This window comes from Crinia signifera, chromosome 2 (genome assembly GCF_055691185.1).
Source record: "Crinia signifera chromosome 2, ASM5569118v1, whole genome shotgun sequence".
In the NCBI taxonomy this organism is placed as follows: Eukaryota; Metazoa; Chordata; class Amphibia; order Anura; family Myobatrachidae; genus Crinia; species Crinia signifera.
Genome location: NC_139218.1, coordinates 237120177 through 237142755, shown reverse-complemented (window position 1 = coordinate 237142755; position 22579 = coordinate 237120177). Strand labels below are relative to the sequence as shown.

At 41.8% G+C, this 22579-nt stretch overlaps 1 protein-coding gene across 2 annotated transcripts in view; it reads right to left on the bottom strand.

Annotated features, from left to right (window-relative positions):
- ASL (argininosuccinate lyase) overlaps positions 1–22579 on the bottom strand; it is a 74358-nt gene that overhangs the window by 22723 nt on the left and 29056 nt on the right. For both annotated transcript variants that reach the window (XM_083174043.1, XM_083174044.1), the window contains exons 7-10: positions 15623–15700; positions 12737–12814; positions 11539–11591; positions 5729–5791 (exon numbers count right to left, since the gene is read on the bottom strand). In XM_083174043.1, coding sequence (XP_083030169.1) covers positions 5729–5791; positions 11539–11591; positions 12737–12814; positions 15623–15700 — 272 coding nt within the window. The remainder of the gene's footprint in view (positions 1–5728; positions 5792–11538; positions 11592–12736; positions 12815–15622; positions 15701–22579) is intronic.

The following is a 22579-nucleotide window of genomic DNA, read 5'->3' as shown; positions in this document are numbered from 1 at the left end:
ACGGGCAACCAGCGTATCAAATGCTGAGGGAGCGGTGACGCAGGAGGGGGGCCGGGTTGATCGGCTAAGTGAGAGGTGGCCGGTTACCAGGGCAACCACCAGCGTCACAGAAAGGCGGGCGAGCGTGGAGAGCGGAAGCCGGAGACGCCAGAGGGGTGAGAGTCCTCTGGTTGCCCGGACAACGGCGATCAACAGCTGACGCACATCCGCCCCGCAGCATGACGCTCCTGGATACAGCCGGAAGTTCGGGGTAGGACCACGGAGGCGCGGGAACGCCGGGGGGCGTGGGTGAGTGGTTTGAAGTGTATTTATTGCTTGTATTTTCATTGTGTATTTGTCCTGATGAAGGGGTGATTACCCCGAAACTGTAGATCAGTAAAGTTTTCACGCTGTTTGCATCGTTTCAAGACTCTGAGTGCCGCTGTTTTCATCTATCTGCTATATATATATATATATATATATATATATAAAATAATTATATATAAATATAATATATATATATTTATATAAATATAATATATATATATATATAAAATATTTAAGGCAGGGCTGACCCAGGTTCAGTGTTTTTTAGGGGGTAGATGGGGAGTGCTGTCCCCGGGTGCTGGGAGGAGGGGGGTCCCTGCGGCTGCTGAGGGGAGGGGGGTACCTGTCCTGTCAGCCTGCGGTCGGAGCTCAGCGGAGGAGATGATGTGCACCGCTGCTGTACCTCTCCCCGCAGCCGCGAAGTCCCTGCGGCGAATGTACAGTCAGTGGCGGGGGTCCCTCTGGCGCATGGGAACTAGTACTAGTTCCCATGCGCTGGAGGGACCGCCAACACTGACTGTCCATTCGCCGCAGGGACCGGCTGCCGGGGGATGGTACAGCAGCGGCGCACATCATCCCCTCCGCTGAGCTCTGACCGCAGGCTGACAGGACAGGTACCCCCCCTCCCCTCAGCAGCCGCAGGGACCCCCTCCTCCCGCAGCAGCTGGGCACATCTTCCCCAGCACTGCACGCTGTGGACCCGCTGCGGGTGCCTGCACCCGCAGCGGGACCATTTACACCGCCATTTACACGGGTCCTATCCGGGTTCTACCCAGGTCAGGACCTGGGTAGAGGACCCGTGGAATGGACACGGATATACCCCATTTACACCGCCGATTATCCGGGTCTGACCCGCAGCTGACCCGGATTTTTCGGCGGTGTAAAAGGGGTATTACAGTCTAAAAAGAAGGGCAGACTGACCAGCGAGAGCAGATAATGGTTGGTTTTTTGCAGGCTGAACATTTCCAAGTTGGAGTTTGGGAACAAGGACCATGCAATAATAAAAGCCTGCTATTGTGTAAGACATGATTTGAAGTTTGCAGTTCATTTTCTGAATTATATTGTAAAGAACAAGTACAACAAACATAACAATCACACTCTTATATGCTGCTTTCCCACTGCCCAAAAGGGTAATGAACCTTTACTTAAAATGGGTTTTTAAATGGCTAAGAGCCATAAAGACCCTTTCCCACTGCAGCTTTTAAAAGGTAAATTTACCATTTAAAAGCCGTTTTGTCACATTCACACTGCCGTTTAACACATAGTAAAGATGGGGGGGGGGGGGATTTAAAAAAAAACAAAAAAAAAACGGCGTGGGGTCCCCCCCCCCCGCCCACTGCCATAACCAGCACCAGGCTGAAGAGCTGGGCTGGTATTAAAAAAAAAAAAACAGGAAACCCGGCAAATAGGGGCTCCGCTGATTTTTTTTTTTAAACCAGCCCCAGGCTCCAGGGCCGGTGCTGGTTCCCAAAATACGGGGGACAAAATGAGTAGGGGTCCCCCGTATTTTAAGAACCAGCCATAGGCACAACCAGCCAGCAGGGTAATGCCACAGCCGGGGGACACTTATTATATAAGGTCCCGCGGCCAAAGCATTAACCATACCGCTTTTTTTTAATACAAGCCCCGGCTCTTCAGCCTGGTGCTGGTTACGGCAGTGGGGGGGGGATGACCCCATGCCGTTTTTTTTTTAAACGGGTAGAACAGAGCCATTCTCACTGCAGCCTTAAACATTTTGAAATGGGAAAAAAAAACGGCAATATACCGTTTAACAATTGCGGTGTGAAAGGGGTATTAAAATCCAACTTTTAAAATACATTGAATATAACCTTCAGAGACAGTAACATTTTGGTGGCAGATATTTGAGGCAAAGAATGCTTCTGGCATATTGTCAGTTCACTCATACATCTTTCCTACAGTCATGCCAAACAGCCCCTTTTGGCACGGTATGCGGTCACTGGGTAGATACTGTCTAGGTTTACAGTCACTAGTTCGACCACTAATTGTCATGATTGGATGCCATCCTGTCATGAGCGACCGCCATTTTTACGCCAGAAGGAGCGTAATTGTAATACGCTATTCTGCCCTTATTGTAAATGTAATTGAGAAAGTGACCTGCCTTTGCCCTGGATGGTTTGGAGGAATGGGGGGTGAAGCAGGAAGGCAGATGGGATCCCTTTCCTTTGAAGTCCATGCTCTGTTTACAATAATGTTCCTGATATGGTGTGCTATCTACTCATCATAGGAACAAAGGGAAGCTATTTCTCCTAGGTCCCAGATCAAGATCTGGTCTGCCTGGTATGTCTCAACAAGGTTTGTTGACTCTGACCCCAGGGGGGTGCTTTGTATACTAACGTGTATACGCTCTGGTGGTTGAATGACTAATTACTCAGCTTCAAAAGGACAGTAAATTAGCCAGTCCCTGACTGCCTGATCTCAGGGGGTACTACATTGCGACGCAACTTGCCCAATTAAGACCATGGATAGTGGAAGAAGGGGGTAGCGACCTTGCTTAAACCTTGGTGAGACAGGGGACCAGGGCAATAAGTCCCTGGGGTAGAATACTACAAGGCAATACCCGGATGCTAGATCCCCCCCTTGTGACACAAGCAATCAAGGTTTGGCAGGAAGCCCATAAAAAGACAGAGTCAAGGTTTATAGACGTTGAGCACCCAATAGATGACGCTACTACATTTAAAGAACTAAGAGATCTCCAGATAAAAAAAACATGGGAACCCTATGCTGTTACGACCCTGAAACAAATTTATGAGGTACAGGGATTAAAGACCTTTCAACAACTAGTGGAGGAGTTCGCCATCCCGAGGACACATTTTTTCCGTTATTTACAAATTAGACAGGCCCTGGCGGTACAATTTCCCAATGCCCCCCAAGTGTTTGACGAGTCTTCCATCAAAAAAATAATTAAGAAAGGGGACAAAAGCAAACTAGTCTCCAGAATTTATAAAAACTTGGGGCAGATGAAAGGCCAAGATAATTTGGAAATGCTAAAGGGGAAATGGGAGAGGGAGCTGGGCAGCATCAGTGAGGAGGAGTGGAGCGAAGCTATGTTAGCTATTCCTAAGGCCACAAATGGGATCTGCACGCAACAAATACAACTATTTATCTTTCATAGGTCCTATATGACGATGCCTAGGATGGTCAAATTTAAGGCCAGAGCTTCGGAAACATGCCCAAAGTGTAGGTGCGACCCGGGTACTTTTTTCCATCTGTTATGGGAATGTAAAATGGTGAACGTGTTCTGGCAAAAAATTATCAGGACAATTGCAACCACGGGGATCCCGAGGGAAATTCTTACAGCCAAGGGTTGTATCCTAAATATTATAGACGGTAACCGTATCCCCCAATATAATAGAACGTATGTCAATATTATGTGCTCTTTAGCCAAGGTAATGGTGGCCAGGCAGTGGATGGGTAGTAAGGCCCCGGATTTTAATAGCTGGGTGGCACTGGTTAACTATACCGCATCGCAGGAAAAATATCTATACAATAGCCGTAACAACGAGAACAAATTTACTCAGATATGGAATCCATGGCTGACCTCCCCCTAATATAGAAACACGAATGAACAATAATTTAGGTAAATATATTAAAGTTACTATAGCTATCCCACTCAATGTACAAAATTGTTGTTGTTTGGCGGACATAAGTCACAGTCAAGATACACATAAAAGGTTAAATATGTACATAAATTGTTTAATACAGATATATATATATATATATATATATATATATATATAAAAATAATAATGCACTATGCTCACTTAAATATATATAATTAAAGTTCATACGAAACTAAAGTAAGACTTTCTATTTAATAATTAAAAAAAAAAAAAAACATATGCGCCAAGCGCTGCACTATATTTTTTAAGATCCCGGCTTGGGACATTAATCACAGGTAAAAGTCACAAGATAATAGAACACATATAAATGTATACGGGGGGTAAAGGAGAGTAGATGGTAGGAAAACCCGAGTAGATAAAAGGTGAAATAGTAAAAGATGGCGATGTGTATAACTACCTATAATGTATTAACGATTGCAAAATATGGAATGTACTGTACAAGGAATGTATGGGTTTGGGCAGTGCTTAGGGTAAATCTGTTCTTTGCAAGGTAAATATTAAATCATGCATAAAGTAATATGTACAGATTGATACTGAGGCACAGCATGTATGTGTGTATTGCGGTGTATGTTATTTTATTTTTTGTATATCTCTTGAAAAAATGCAATAAAGATTATTTAAAAAAAAAAAAAAAATTAGCCAGTCCCTGGGTATATCCTAAGGAAACCCCATGACAGGGAGATTCCTGAGGTGGGGGCTGTGATTGTGTGTGTTTTGCAAATCTTAAAAGTGTGTGTCTCACAAGAAATTGGGGTAAATTTTCCTTGGAATGGGGTGGATCCGATACCTGTCTCTGAAATGATCCAGTGTCCGGAGAGATTTCCATTCCAACCCCGTTTCATCCTGTGTGTCCTTGAATCGGTTTGTTTCTTTATCCACATTTTGTTTTATTTTGAAACAGTTTTTTACGTGTGACTTACCTATTAATCATATATCTTGTAACTTATGTTTTCTGTAATATACTGTAAGCCTTGTAGTGTTTTCGCTTAAATTAAAAGTCATAATTTAGTTCTTGGTGTCTGCTGTTTCCAGCCCAAGCCTCTGACGAATTCGCCAAAGCGCTACCGTGTAACTCATAATTTGGTGTGTCGACAGAATCAAAGCTGTCGTGGACTAAGTCCAAAAAACTTACTTTGATTGGTGGCAAGCGGAATCGTGGTGAAATACGCACACGCTTGGGATACTCAGTAAAAGTGTCACGTGGCCGAGATTCTCAGATTGCCGTATCTGGGGAATCGCCGACTAGGGTCGTGACACTAATGGTCGACAGTGACTAGCTCGACACCTTAAAATGGTTAATATAACCAAGGTCGACATTGACAAGAAGGTCGACACAAGCTAATTTGTGACATGGGAAAAGGTCGACATAAGTTAAAAAAAAAAGTGCCTTTTTATTCTTTACTATTCAAGTGAGCATAGAGTGGGAATAGAATAGTGTGCCGAGCACAGTGAGGCATCGTGCTCAAAGCATGGGGAGCACAGCGAGCCATGTGGGGGGACGTGGTACACTTATACAGTGTCCATGTCAACATAGACACAAAAAATTGTGAAAAACTCATGTCAACCTTATTCATGTCGGCTGCGAAAGTGGCCTATAAATGCAGTAATAACTATACTGCTATTCCAAAAAATAATAAATAAAACCCCACTACAACTATTGTTGTATTTTAATAATAATAATAATAATAATAACAACAACAACAAATGGTTTTGTAGATCATTTTAACATATTCATTATTTTTCAAAGTAGTTTAATCTTTAGAGAAATACAGAAAGTTTACCTATGAAGTCTCGCTCGCTGGTTGCATCCATACTATTAAGGCTGACAGATTCAAAGTTGAGCTCTAAAAACAGAAAACCAGGATGAGAATTACATTGACATGGGAGGATCTGCTAATATGCTAAAGGGCAAAACAGAATATTTTTACTTACCCGACGAATCACTCTCGCACCTAAGCTACCTGCGGTGATCGATGCCCTCTTCATGCTGGTAAAACACTTCTTAGGTTATGGAAGTAAATCATGGAGAATGTAACTGGTTTTATTCCTTTTCAAATGTCTTTTAAAAAGTGGAGGTTCTTTTTATCTTTATTGGGATCTATAATTGATAAGGAAACCGCCACATGTAGCGAAATAAGAGGTTAAAAGATTTTTTACATTGATCAACAAACAGTGATTAAGAAAGAAAATGTGATTTAGGATTTTAAAAGTGTAGGTAGAAGCGAATGTTGGTGATAGTATTTTAATATCAATTGGAATGTATTCCCACTGGAGTCCTTACATTCACAAATCTGTATGAATAAAGAGATATTACCACACGTGTTTATTTGTTATTGCTTTACAGGGGCTTTTCTTGGGTATGTTGGGTTGAATATTCTGAGATATATCAGCATGGTATTTCACCCATAGGAGGTCCCTAGACAAGTTTCGTGTAATTTAGGGATAGATTTCCCATATACAATAATGTGTGTTAGTTTACAGGTACATTGACTCTTCATGTAACAGAAGGTATCTCAAATTGTAATGTTATACCAGTTGGTTTGTACACTCCCCAGAAATTACGTATTTAAGGGGTATATTCCCCAAAGAGTATTATATACACTGGCACAGGATCGGTGTATTCAGTGTCACCTGGGATGTCTTCCCAAAAGATGTTATATACATTGACCCTATTAAAATACGGTTGGAGGTATTTTCCAGAGAGTGAGCTCCCATACAAATCTTAAGGTTGAGTTCCCTATGGGAGTCCTCCGGTGTATGCACTGGTGTAGGATTTATATACTTAGGGGTATATTCCCCATATAGTGTTGAATACACTGGTACAAAAATTAGGGGTACCATATAGTGTTGAACACACTGGCACAAAAGTTAGGAGTATCTTCCCCAGAATGGTATTTACACATATACTGGTATAAGAGTTTATATAATTAGGGGTATATTCCCCATATGGTGTTGAGTACACTGCCACGGATTTAGGGGTATCTTCCCCGGATGGTATTACACACAGTAGTATATAATTAGGGGTATATTCCCCATATAGTGTTGAGTACACTGATATAAAAGTTAGGGGTATCTTCCCCAAAATGGTGTTTACACACACTAGTATAGAGTCGGTATATTCAGGGATATCTCCCTCAGGGAGTGTGATCCTATATTATGGTCAGATTCCCTAAAACAGGTCCCAACAGAATTTTATAGGAATAGAAGAGACTTTTGCTAGGTAGCCCAATATAATTTTTGTATCAACAAGCAATATATCATTTAAGGGGGTAAACTGTTCCCCTTTAAGGTGGTGGTAATTGGTTCTAAGCGTATAAATGTGGGATCACTTTATGGTGACTGGGGGGATGTATTCCTATTCATTCAGGTAGTGACATACCCAGTTACTGATACTGTAACGACTTAGACCACTTAGTATAAATCAGGAGGTTTGTTTCAGCCCAACATAGAGTTTTGTCACACTCTATGTTTATTAATGTCAAACACAGTTTTATAATGCTACTAAATAGTTTGCTACATATGTTTGCAACATAGGTTCGTGGTTTCTGAAACACATTGATACTTTATCTTCATATGTTTAATGTGTTCAGAGGTATAGCAGCGACACCTGCTGAGAGATGCAGGGTACTGCTATTTAGGCACCTTTCATAAGGTACTTCGTGCTGGGCTGTATGTAGAGCTGCCAGGTATGCATACATATGCAGGACCACTGTCTGGTCTGTTAGCAGTGGCTGCTGTAGATGACCTGGCAGTTACCTCCTGGATACAGATTAAGTAAGGACGCTCAAAAAATCATAATAATGTTAGAGAATAAATTTCTGATCTAAACACCAAACATTCTATCTAACGCTACACACGCAGGACACGTGTTTCGCTATATGAGCTTCTTCAAGCTGACCACTGGATTGATCCCAGGCTCGGATATTTATTGGGATAGTTCAGCCAATGACGGTGCTGATTTGTGTGACTCACACAACATGGAAAGATCTCCGTATTAATTGCTTCTCACTGTGAGGCACCAGCATCCCATAAAGATGCAAGGAGGGAATCCTATACCATAGTAATGGTACAGAAGGAGTAGCTAGCTACAGAAGGAGTAGCCAATTGATACAGGTTCTGGGACATATTATGGATGAAATTATACCATATACCGAGGAAGGGGTTCTTAGCAGTAATGAGCATAATCAAACCCAATACACACGATACGTGTATTAATAATGGAGTCATGACTATCAGATGAAATAAGGGCACACTCAAAAGGATCCGAGAATGACCGGAAGAATCCAGCTCTAATAACGATAAAAAAGACTTACGATACCCTGATGAATAAATTATACAGAGCGCAGGGTGACAACAAACCCGGAAGATACTTCCGGGTCTCTGACAGCATCGGAAGGCGATTGGCCGCAGAACTACATGTGACAAGTCACGTGGTGCGACGTAGGCACCATGTGACTAGCGTGACTACGTCAGGAAGGGCACCAGACCTGAGAGGGCGGAAGCGACGACGCCAGATCATTGGCGCAGGCGCCCCATGTGACGGGAATCAGCACCGTCATTGGCTGAACTATCCCAATAAATATCCGAGCCTGGGATCAATCCAGTGGTCAGCTTGAAGAAGCTCATATAGCGAAACACGTGTCCTGCGTGTGTAGCGTTAGATAGAATGTTTGGTGTTTAGATCAGAAATTTATTCTCTAACATTATTATGATTTTTTGAGCGTCCTTACTTAATCTGTATCCAGGAGGTAACTGCCAGGTCATCTACAGCAGCCACTGCTAACAGACCAGACAGTGGTCCTGCATATGTATGCATACCTGGCAGCTCTACATACAGCCCAGCACGAAGTACCTTATGAAAGGTGCCTAAATAGCAGTACCCTGCATCTCTCAGCAGGTGTCGCTGCTATACCTCTGAACACATTAAACATATGAAGATAAAGTATCAATGTGTTTCAGAAACCACGAACCTATGTTGCAAACATATGTAGCAAACTATTTAGTAGCATTATAAAACTGTGTTTGACATTAATAAACATAGAGTGTGACAAAACTCTATGTTGGGCTGAAACAAACCTCCTGATTTATACTAAGTGGTCTAAGTCGTTACAGTATCAGTAACTGGGTATGTCACTACCTGAATGAATAGGAATACATCCCCCCAGTCACCATAAAGTGATCCCACATTTATACGCTTAGAACCAATTACCACCACCTTAAAGGGGAACAGTTTACCCCCTTAAATGATATATTGCTTGTTGATACAAAAATTATATTGGGCTACCTAGCAAAAGTCTCTTCTATTCCTATAAAATTCTGTTGGGACCTGTTTTAGGGAATCTGACCATAATATAGGATCACACTCCCTGAGGGAGATATCCCTGAATATACCGACTCTATACTAGTGTGTGTAAACACCATTTTGGGGAAGATACCCCTAACTTTTATATCAGTGTACTCAACACTATATGGGGAATATACCCCTAATTATATACTACTGTGTGTAATACCATCCGGGGAAGATACCCCTAAATCCGTGGCAGTGTACTCAACACCATATGGGGAATATACCCCTAATTATATAAACTCTTATACCAGTATATGTGTAAATACCATTCTGGGGAAGATACTCCTAACTTTTGTGCCAGTGTGTTCAACACTATATGGTACCCCTAATTTTTGTACCAGTGTATTCAACACTATATGGGGAATATACCCCTAAGTATATAAATCCTACACCAGTGCATACACCGGAGGACTCCCATAGGGAACTCAACCTTAAGATTTGTATGGGAGCTCACTCTCTGGAAAATACCTCCAACCGTATTTTAATAGGGTCAATGTATATAACATCTTTTGGGAAGACATCCCAGGTGACACTGAATACACCGATCCTGTGCCAGTGTATATAATACTCTTTGGGGAATATACCCCTTAAATACGTAATTTCTGGGGAGTGTACAAACCAACTGGTATAACATTACAATTTGAGATACCTTCTGTTACATGAAGAGTCAATGTACCTGTAAACTAACACACATTATTGTATATGGGAAATCTATCCCTAAATTACACGAAACTTGTCTAGGGACCTCCTATGGGTGAAATACCATGCTGATATATCTCAGAATATTCAACCCAACATACCCAAGAAAAGCCCCTGTAAAGCAATAACAAATAAACACGTGTGGTAATATCTCTTTATTCATACAGATTTGTGAATGTAAGGACTCCAGTGGGAATACATCCCAATTGATATTAAAATACTATCACCAACATTCGCTTCTACCTACACTTTTAAAATCCTAAATCACATTTTCTTTCTTAATCACTGTTTGTTGATCAATGTAAAAAATCTTTTAACCTCTTATTTCGCTACATGTGGCGGTTTCCTTATCAATTATAGATCCCAATAAAGATAAAAAGAACCTCCACTTTTTAAAAGACATTTGAAAAGGAATAAAACCAGTTACATTCTCCATGATTGTCCAGTAAGGAGTGCATCCGTACAAACTCTCTTCTTCTTCTTTTTTTGACTTTGTATGCTAATGTTTGGGATAGCACCCCCACTGTTGTTAACCGACATACAGTGGTAGATTGCCCGTCAAATAGAGGGCATCAAGTTTATATTTTTTTTGTGTGCAGAACCCGCCCAAACCTCTATCCGTTATGGAAGTAAATACAGCATTTACTCTAAATGATGAGGACAATTCAGACCCGTTGGTAATGGGCCGAATTCGTGCCCATGAAAATGCTGGGCGTATCCCTGCAGATGCAGACATGTCTATGCCTTCTTGGGGCGGGCGGCTGGTGTTTATTAGCGAACAGGTGACAAATCAATCGATGGTGAGCAACCATCAAATGATTTTTAGCCTGTGTGGTCTCATGCGAGGGGATGTTAGTGTACACATCCCCTCGCATGCTAGAGAGGGGATTCAATCGTTTACCTGTTCGCTAGGCTGCAAACATACGCAGGCCCCATGTACCTACAGGGCACTACTAATGTAAAATTAACCATGCCTAAGGAAAACTACAGGAGAAAGAGAACACTCAACGGGTTACTCTAATGAGGAAACAGCTCAGGGCCAGATGTACTAAACTTCAAAAGTGATAAAATGGAGAGTGATAAACATCCAGCTAATCAGCTCCTACCTGCCATGTCACATGCTGTGTTTTAAAAATGTCAGACAGGAGCTGATTGGCTGGCTGTTTATCACTCTCCATTTTATCACTTTTGAAGCTTAGAGCATCTGGCCCTCAATCTTATACTGCACCTACCTAGATAATATAATAAATTATACAGCGTGAGCTGCTCCTAAGGGCATTTAAGCGACATAAAACCATCCACGTGGATGGAAACAACGTTCTTTCATATTTAGTATTACATGTTTTACACTTCTATCTGGCCCCTTGTGCTTAGAAAAGGTGTAAATTTATTAAAAGCTGGTTCCCTGCTGGTCTACATTCCCCTCTCCATATCATAATTTTGGGGCAGAATTTTGCACAAGTTATGTGAAAAATATAAATGATCTCATTGGGTACAGATTGTTCTACAGATGGATTTTAAGTTCTGTTTTATTTAAATTCCTACCTTTGCGCAGGAGCTCTCTGTCTATCCCCAAAGGGTTTCCAGCTATTGCACCACTGTTTTGAAAACAAAAGAAACATAAAACAAATGGATTCTCAGATGCAATTCCAGATCTGGAGCTAGGCATTCATTTAGCATAGCTGAGGAACACTACTTAGCATTGCATCAGAGGCCAGGAAATACGGCTTTAAAAAAAATCAATTCAAGATTTAAATGGATCTATTACAAATGTCTTTTTCCCCAGTGTATGTTTGATATCGTCATTACAATACATTGTATTAATACATTATGTAAAAGTCTATCTAAAATCTACCTAATGGTAAGTTTATGTTCTTACAAAGTTTGGAATCTAAAATACATAAAAGTAAGCTTTAGACCTTCAATGTCACCAGTCCCTTCATTTAAAAAGTTAAAAAATGACAAATACACCTTACCATTTATTTAAAATTTTCGGTACTTATGTATTAGCAGGGCACCCGGCTACGCTATGCTGGCAATGTACCTTAGGGTACATTGTCAGCGTAGCCATTGCCGGGAACCCTGCTAATATGTCACTTACTTCCACCTCGGCGGGCGGTGGAGCGAGATCCCGGCGGCCTGAACTAAGGGCGGGCTGTGGGGCTTCAGCGGTGGGTGGGCGGAGGAGATGCATCCTGGGACGGCAGCAATGTATGTAATTAAGTGTACTGCCGCTGGGGGAGCATCACATGGTTTCCCTGCTCCCACAGCGGCACTACGCTAATTGCTGCTGCCGGGGACTGTCATGGCGGACGCGAGTGCGGGAAGCCGAGTGCCGGAAGAGGGGAACGCTGGCGCTGGGGACATCATTGAGGTAAGTATAATGCACTACACACACACACACAACACCCACTAACACAATCATATCCCCACTATCCACTATCAATCTTATCGAGTGTGGCGAGCGCAGCGAGCCCCGCGAGGGGATGCGTATCTACGTGCGCTCGCCACACTTTATAAAATGACCTCCACGCCCACGTGGATAATGGGGGGTATGACGTGGATAGTGGGGATATGAACCATTATGTATTAGCACAGCTCCAGTTACGTAACTTACATAGTTTACGTAAGTTACGTAGGTTGCGTAAGTTACGTAGTTTACTTAGCCACCATAGTGATGTATTGGTATTCTCAAATAAACAAATATGGAGCAGCAATATTATTTGTTACACAAACTCCTTACCTTCCCAGAGGCAAAACATTGATTCTCTTCTTTATTTCTCCTAGTCTCTCAGCATCCCTACATAGTGCAACTGCATGGCTGTAATACAGAAAGTTAACCAGCTGTAAATACTCATTAAAGGTAAATTATGAATATGCAGTAGGAGAGCCGCCTATTCTAACATGTGTATTGCCACTTATTCCTCCATGCCACAGCATTAAAAGTCTGTGCTTAGCATATATGATGGATCTATTTAAAAGGAAACTTTTTATACAGTGAAAGAATAAATGTAATGCTGGGTACACACCAGAACAATTTGGCCTCAATTCTTCCAAATTCGATGCAATCTCAACCATGTAAATTGGACATGATTTTGCATGTTTTAGATCTGATTCCAATCCAATGCGCATCCCGCTGGTCGTTTTAGAGATCCTACCTGACGCAGTCAGATTTTGTAAAAGATCCATTCAACTGGATACAGATCGTGATTGGATCGTATTCAGATTGTGTGCAGATCATGTGCTCCAACAGATCGTGAGACGAAAGTCGCACAATCTCCTCACAATCATGATCGTCCTGGTGTGTACCTAGCATAAGTTAAGGAGCCCACACACGCACCGTTGCCGGCGGTGCGATGCTGTACGATGGGGTGCGCGCTCCCGCGGCACCTCATCGTACAGTACAAAAAGTATGTGCTGCACATACTTTTTGTACTAGCTTTTTCTAGCATCGCATCGCATGCACATCGTATGCACAAGGCATACGATGCGATGCTATGTGTGCTAATTAAGCCCACAACGCACGCCGGGATCGGTGCGTGTGTGGGCTCCATAAGAAAGTTAACAAACAGCATGTGAATTATTTATATATTGCACAGCATACATACCAGTCATTTGATAATTCAAAAGCGTGCGATTAAATGAATAGTACAAGTATGATTTTATAGTATAACATTATGCAAAGTGTAAATTAACTAACAGCAGCGATAAAATGTAGGGGCTCTCAATTTTTATTCAATGTGAAATTACATATTTGCTAACTGTGCAGACAGTACAACAACGGTTATTGGTGTGGAATAAATGCATTGTGGGTGCTTCTGTATTAAATACTTGTAGGACAATTTATTAAACACAAACAAACAATATAACAAACAGTAGGAAACACATTATGCACTGGGACCACTAACTAACAGCTAGAAAGTATCATGACCAAATTAGGCATACAGTATCCACTGGGAATAAAAGTAATAAACTCATTGGGATTGTAATAAAGGAGTCTGCATTCTGATATTTCATTTCAACCAAGCTAGACTGACTTTTGAGGGAACTATACTGTTTGTAAATGATGTCCCCTTTTTACTAGTAATTTCCTACTAGAGATATAAAAATGTTTCACTATTATAACAGGATGTCCAAATGGAAGAAGTACTACAAGGACGCATCATTAATACAGATGTCACCATTCACAGCAGCCTGCTGGCGCACAACGAATACAGCTGCTGTGACATTCACCTGAGTGTTTCTGAGGTCATGGATACCTACAGATCCCTCTCCCTGCTGTATACATTTTCCTGTCTATGAGAAAGTCCAATGCTTTTTGCAGAGGAAACATGAAAATACACTCTTCACTACCCCTTTGCGTGGTTGTATTAGAAGTATGTGTATTGTGTAATTAATCATTTTGATTTCAACCCTTAAACTTTCCACTGTTTCTCAAGTGATATAATCCAATATGCAGGTCCCAATTCATACACACAAGTGTGCAGCAAATCCACCCAAAGGTCTCTGAATAAATTCTTCTGTGTTACAGCCATCCAGATAATGTCCTGTTCACTTTATTTCCAGATAATATCTTTTTAATAAACATTTTTACCACTTTAATTTGTCCACAGTAGGCCCTCTCAGAATAATGTTTTGACAGATGCTCCAAAACATCTCCCCATATTGTGTTCCCAACAACTTAAGTGCAAACTGTACATAGGACCAGTAACTGCTTGTTGATCTCCTATGTCATTCTCTTGTTATTTGCAGTGTGCATTGCATGTACTATAGGTAAGGGACATTTGCTAATAATGAAGTACTCAATAAACTATATCTAATTTATTAAATTAGGGCATCTTAAAAAAGTTTAAAAATAAGCGTGTATCAATAAAATTAGCAGGCGTGCGCTCCACATTCTAATGAACTAGTCTAGACAACACTGCTATATACACTAATTCAGTCATCTAGTGCTAACCGGTGTAGCAGTATGTCTAGCAGCCCCTTACAAATCTGCACTTTAGCAAAGTATTACATCACTATATTATTGAGTGAGCGCTACAGCAAATTACTTCATTATAAGGCCGGACACCTTGCCCCTTATTCAGATCTGATTGCAGTAGAAATTTGTTCTCAAAATGGACAAAACCATCTGCGCTGCAGGTGGGGCAGATGTAACATGCATAGAGAGAGTTATATTCATGTAAGTTATTTTGTTTCTGTGCAGAGCAAATACTGGCAGCATTACTTTTACATTGCAATGTAGATTCCAGTTTCAACACACCCTACCCAAATTTAACTCTCTCTGCACATGTTACATCTGCCCCACCTGCGGTTCACATGGTTTTGTCCATTTTGAGAAGTAATTTGTACTCTTATCAGATCTGAATAAGGGCCCTTGTGTATTTAAACAGGCACAATATTCAAATTTAATGACAGTCAGAACTTGAATATCTATAAGTGCTTTCAGTATTATGTTAAAAATCTGAACTTACAGTAAGACCAAGCTGTTCTTCTGTTAGCAAACCAAAGTGTTGTGCTTTGTATATGACATTTATTATGTTTAGCTGAATAATAAAATGAAAACACTACATCCATGGCAATAAACTCTGAAACATAAATTTTAGGACATTTGTTTAAAGTGAATTACCTTAGTATCCAGTGACTCCAGCGAATAGGCTGAGCTCTCTGCATATGAGTATAGCCTGGAAACAGTATGTCAACCTCTCTGTGTAACAGAAAATAACCAAGTCAGGCATCTGCAGTGAACGTAACCGGTCAATTGCTGTTGGAGCTGTCATTCACAAAAAGAGATGCGGTTCCAATGCTTTAACTCAAAATAGATAGGTCTCTAGTTTTAGTGACAAACTATATATAAATTTACTAATATTCTCAGGTAGTAGCAAAGTAATTGTAACTGCACTGGGGTTATTTCCTGCTCTATTTGATATTATGTATGGGATGGACCTGCCCTTTGTTTTATTAGAGTAAATTACATTTCCATATCTCCCAACAGTCCTGATTTTAGCGGGACAGTCCCGATTAACAGGGCCTGTCCCGCTGTCCCACCCGCGGCCAGCAGTGTCCCGCTGTGAGGGGGGGCTGTTAGGAGTCCCCCGTCGGCTGCTAAGCAGCGGGGAATAAACGCTGTGTGCATGCGCACAGCGTCTATTCCCACAGCCAGGGGGCTGGGGGCATGGCTAGAGGCTCACAGAGCCTCTGGGTCATGCCCCCATAGCGTCAAAATTTTGGCGCACCTGTGGCGCGCAACACTTGTGTCCAGTATCCGGAAGCTAGAAAGTTGGGAGGTATGCATTTCTACACTATCTCAAGAGCACCAAAAATGTGTACAGAATTAGTTCCAGATCCAATTGAGCTCAGAGCTCGATGGTTATTTAGTTGCAGCATATGGTAAATCCACAGGCTGCACTTACCATTTATTTCTGAAATTTGAGGTAAGTAGGGCTTATAAAAATAAAAGCGCAATAAAAATGATAATCCACCAAAAACAACAGTACATTAAGGCTGCGCACACTGGACTATAGAACAAAAAAACACAAAACAATTCATCTTTATTACTGCATTTTAAAACTACAGCTTTATTAACATAATAGCATCCTAGGACTGGTTTAAAGATATTAGTAATTGTGGCAATACATAATAAATGTGACATTAAATCATATTCATATTACGACACTGAGATTTTCATATTCAATCACTGACACACACGTATACAGTCTGCTCTGTGCTAGCCTATAATAACAACGGAACTGTTGTATGATAAAACATAAAAGCAAGAAACATGAATATAAACATAGACGTGAAATAAACAACTAAATGACTATTACTATGTACTTTAGAGGACATCTTTAAATACCAGTTACTTAATTTTGACACAAGAGGGGAGTATTGCCTTTAGAGTGCTGAAGTAATAAACTGTAAAAACAATAGCAGGTAAATATTTGATTACAACATATAGAAAGCCAGAATTAAGTAGAGGAAAATATGAGCCTTATTTAGCATGGACTGCATATGATAATCTGATTGCAGCATAGCAATGCAAACGCAGGAGGTGGTGCATTTGCTATTGCGTTGCAGTTCTAGAGGAACAACGCAAACATTAAGGGCGGTATTCAATGCTGCGGTGAGGGGGTTTTCTACAGTGAGGAAAAGCCATCCTAGCTGTCAAACCCCCTCGTCGTATTCAATGTCAGGGAGAAATCCTTGCTGTGAGAGACCGGCAAATGCAGTAAATATGCTACTTTTTGTTAGCAAGCCCCGCCATTTTAATGGCCACCCTCGCTGTTTCCACCAGGGGACCAGCTAAGTTGAAATGGTGAATTAAGGGGAGGGAGTTGCATACTCTGATGGCGAGCTATCATCATTGCTTACCGTCATAGATCGCCGTCAGGGGCATTGAATGCTCTCTAAAGGTGGCCATACACATGCAGATTTATCTGCAGATCTGTCTGGTTGGAACAAAAACATGGTTATGATTGAGAGCAAATGACAGTTGACCATTTGCTTGGAAATGCTGGAAAACTGACAAACTGTCACTCATCCATAACCATGTATTTGTTCCAACCAGCCAGATCTGAAAATAAATCTTACTAGTGTATGGGCATCTTACTTATACTGCTTTCACATCGCAAACCCTGCTCTGACCTGGTATTTGAAAACGAACTGGGTCTGAGCAAGCTAAACCCCTTTCACATGGCATGTTGGAGCCGGTTTACACACTGAACCCAGTTCAGTGTGTAAACCGCCTTTCACACTGAACCCAGTTCACCCATAGAAAACAGTGTGACATCATTTTAAATGGTTTTTTGAGGAAAATCGGTCCTGCGCTCCTGTCCCGACTGCCTTGTAATAGTCACTAAGGTCTCCCTCAGACCTTAAATATTGGTAAATTGGAAAGTGGGTGTTACAATTGGATTGGGCGCCAAGTATTTAAAATCAACAAAATGTATTTGTACATGGACATAAAATACAAAGCGTAAAAACATATGAAATCTTCTTACCCCCTAAGGGTATTTGGAGCCAGCAAGGATGGAAAAGGGCAGGGATGCAGTCCGGAGTGTGCACCCTGCTAGTGGCTCCAAATACCTTAGCACTGGGCAGGTCCGGATCAGGATGTGGAAGATATCAGTCACTTCCAACGCATTTCGAGCATCTAAGTGCTCTTCTTCCTGGCATAGGCGAATCTAGAATTATGGTAATGGGTGGTCCCAGATCTAGACACAAAGGTAGGGGAACCTTTGCGCGGCGTAGCCACGCGTCAAAAAGGGGGCATGGCCTCATGGGAAGGAGGCGTGGCATCACAAAAAGGGGTGTGGTATTACACTTTAGACCACACAGTAATGCCCATTACACATTTTAGCAAACTCCGTAATACCCATTACGCATAAAGCCACACGGCGTAATGCCAATTACACATAAGGCCACACACCATAATGCCCATTACACATTGTGCCACACATCATGATGCCCATTACATACTATATAACAAACCGTAATGCCCATTACATATTTGCCGCATAAGTGCTGCTTACCTACGTGCTCATTGCTAGGGGGTTCTTGCTTAATGGCACCATAGTACCCATTACACATGATGCTGCACACCGTAGTACCCATTACACATGATGCAGCACACCATAGTACCCATTACACATGATGCCGCACACCATAGTACCCATTACACATGATGCCGCGCACCACAGTACCCATTACACATGATGCTGCACACATAATGTCCCTTACACATGATGCTGCACACATAATACCGCTTACACATGATGCTGCACACCGTAGTACCCATTACACATGATGCTGCACACCATAGTACCCATTACACATGATGCCGTGCACCATAGTACCGATTACACATGATGCTGCACACATAATGCCCCTTACACATGATGCTGCACACATAATGCCCCTTACACGTGATGCTGCACACCATAATGCCCCTTACACATTAAGCCACACATTATGCGTAATGCCCCCACTTGTAGCGTCCCTTAAGCAATGCCCCCAAAAGTGCCACTTACTGTAAATTTTAATATGAGCCTTCGCTGCTGCAGGGAGAGATGGAGAGCGGTGCAGCTGCTTCTATGGGGAGAGGAGCAGAGCGCAGCGCAGAGCACGCTCCCACTCCCCTCCTGGTGTCCCCTCTAGCCTAGTGGACATTTGAAATATGGTGCGCGCTGTTGTTGTGCGTGACGTCGGGGGAGCACGCCGGGCGCCAGCACCACATGATTAAAGGGGGGGACAGTCATTGACAGCTGGGCAGAGAGCAGGGGGCTGCCCGGCTGTATTCAGAGCACTGCAGGTCACGGCTGTTTAAAATAATACCCCTTTCACAACAGAAAATGCAGGGATTTACCCGGGAATATGGTCCCAGGCTCATGCAGGGACATTCCCAGGCTGACCCCTTATACACCAGCCTAGTCCCTGCATTTTCTGGTGTGAGGGGGAGAGACAACCACTCCCCTCTCCCTACCCCCCTTTAACCAACCAGCTATATCTTCGGAACCAACTGACCCATTTACATGAGACCAGTATCATATTGAAGAACTTTTAAGTTGGCTTCAAATTATTTTGGTCCCGTGAAACTGGGCTGTTTGATTCCAGAGAAATCTGCCCTCAAAGAACATAAACAATCATGAAATTACATTTAAGAAATGAAAAAAAAAAAAAAAACGGTTTAACCTCAATATCCCTGGAACCAATTAACCCATATGGATTCAGCCTGGTATCAGAATGAAGGCCCAGCAATTTGGGTTCGACTGAGATCAACTTCGAGCTTCAGTGATGCAGAACGGGGAACTGGCAGCCGTTGAACTGGGTGGAGGTCGGAATTAGCGGGTCCCATGTTATCTATAGGAAAAACGTTCCAGCTTTGCCTGTCCGTATCTCCAGTTCCCAGTGAGCTAGAGACACGGGGCTGGGCTCGTTGGAAAGCCCCATCCCTCAGCTACAAAATTGGCTAATGGGTGGTCCTGTGCACCCCCGGACCACCCCCTAGATTCGCCTATGCTTCCTGGGTGCACTGACTGGCATCCACCATGGGTATTTATGGAAGTGCATCACCGTCACTTCCGGTCCGGCGACATCAATACAAAGACTCTTGTGGCACAAAATAAACAATATATGGCCAGGGAAGTAGTGGCACATGAGAGGGGCACAGTCCAGCTGCCTCCTTCCTAGTAGATATAGTGTTCAATAAGATTTGCTGCAGCGTAACTGCCGCAACGTCAGGGTATTGGGTCTTGATGACAACTTCCGGCCCCGGCTTTCTGGATGACAATTCGGGATCTTTGGTTGGCGGCAGTTTTCTTCCTCCTTTCATGTAGGATCTCATTAGACATCGCTTCTGCTGTTTGGAAACCGGATGTGAAGGATATGATTTAAAGTGTTCTTTTGTCGTGCTCCATTTTATGGCATATATAAAAAGGAGGAAAAAGAAAACACCGTAATCTTATTTGGAATGTAAATTTCAGATTTATGTTATTATTATTCAAATATTGACAGAAAGATTGTACGTCTTCCTCAAGTCCTTGCCAGAAGATAACTACATCATCGAGCCATGGGGACCAGATTTGCCCCCTCCTATGCTAACCTCTTTCTGGCCATGTGGGAAGAGGAGCATATCTGAAACAACAACAAATGGGAGGCAAATCTGGTCTCATGGCGCCGCTACATCGATGGTGTAGTTTTCTTCTGGCAAGGACTGGAGGAAGACTTAGAATCTTTCTGTCAATATTTGAATAATAATAACATAAATCTGAAATTTACATTCCAAATAAGTAAAAAACTGAAATTCATTTTCTGGACCTCACAATATATGTGAAAGAGGGGGCCATACACACAAAAACTTTCCAGAAACTCACTGAAACCAACAGGTACATCCAGAGAGATAGTGAACTCCTGAAAAGATGGCTTGATGGAGTTCCCAAAAAGCTAACTCCTTTGCATCAGAAAAAAACTGCACGGAAGACGAAGTATGCTAAAACCAGATGGGGGATATGATGAAAAACTTCGAAGCCAGAGGGTATAAAGAAACCAAATTAAAAGAAACCAAAAGAGCAATTTAGGAGATGGCAAGAGAACCACTGCTGGAAAAAACAACAAAAAACATCTAAAACTAGTCAGTAAATATGCCTTCTTAACGACATACGGCTCACATCATAAAAAACTGGGGAAAAAATCTTTAAAAAACACTGGCATATACTCCAGAAGGACCCCATTCTAGTAAATGATCTTCCACCGAAACCACAATTTATTTATAAAAAAGCAGAAAACCTTTAGAGCAAACTAGTCAGGAGTGCTTTGGATACAACCATCAACACCGGCATCAATACCAAGGGTTTCCATCGTTGCGGGTCAAGCATCATGTGCAAAACAGTAAAAGCAGAAAAAACACAGAATTCAATATAAATGGAAAGACCTATCAAATCAAAGACATCATAACTTGCCACACTACCAACATTGTGTACTTAACAGAATGTAGCTGTGGCCTCCACGTGGGAAGAACACCTCAAGCCCTAAAAACGAGGATGTCCGAACATGTGAGAAACAGCGAAAAGGGCATAGAAACCCACTCACTGTCTGATCATTTAAAAAAGAAACATGCCTGCAACCCAAACCAACTAAAAACATAAATCCCGTGTCCTCAACCCTGGTTAATTCCAGGGTTGGAGACACAGGATTTACGACACGGGTGTACCCTTTCACACAGAAAAAGGACCCCTGTTATTCACAAAATTACCGGGTGGAACTGCTTCACCCGGCAATTTTGTTTTCTGTCTGAAAGGGGTATGAGTCTGACCATACTCAGGCTAAACCTGGATGGGCCATATTGGGGATTTTTTTTAACAGAGGCAATGAGTGTCACATGGATGTAAAACTTTTTATTAGTGCTGTTGTCAGCTGCTAAATAAACAATTTTAAAGGTCTGGATTCAGCATTGAATGTGCCCTTTTTCTTTATTTCTGGAAAAATATTTTTCCTATTTCAGATGGACTGAGGCATCCCTGGCTAAGGAATCCAGAGTATCTTAATTATTTGAGACCTGAAGTGTTATATAATGGTTCTTGCTACACAGACCCGACAAATGATTATTCAATGTTTGTCGAATACCTTGTGGTACTTACAGGGAACTACAGACAATGATCCCTCTATTTCTTACAGTGTTAGCTCATTGCTTTGCCCAGCAAGGCTTCTGCCTTTCACTTATGACCAGGTATTATGTTTGGTAATTACATACCATTTATTTGAATCTTTATTACATGCACTTATCTTACTTGATATTTTGTTGACTGATTTACTTTTTAATATGCTTCAGAATCAATACATACAATTCAATTTTTCTTTAGAAATTTACAAAACACGAACACAGCAGGTTTATTTCCTCTATATTGAGAAGCTTATGATGTTAATAAAGTTGTAGATTTAGATTGTCACTTTGTTTAGCCCAAAGTGCACTGCCTTTTTTAATTCTTGTTCTTTCTGGCAAATTAACTGCCTAGTAGTACAGGTTGAGTATCCGGTATCCGGACATCCCTTATCCGAATTATTCCAAAAACCGTGGTTTTTGGAATCATTC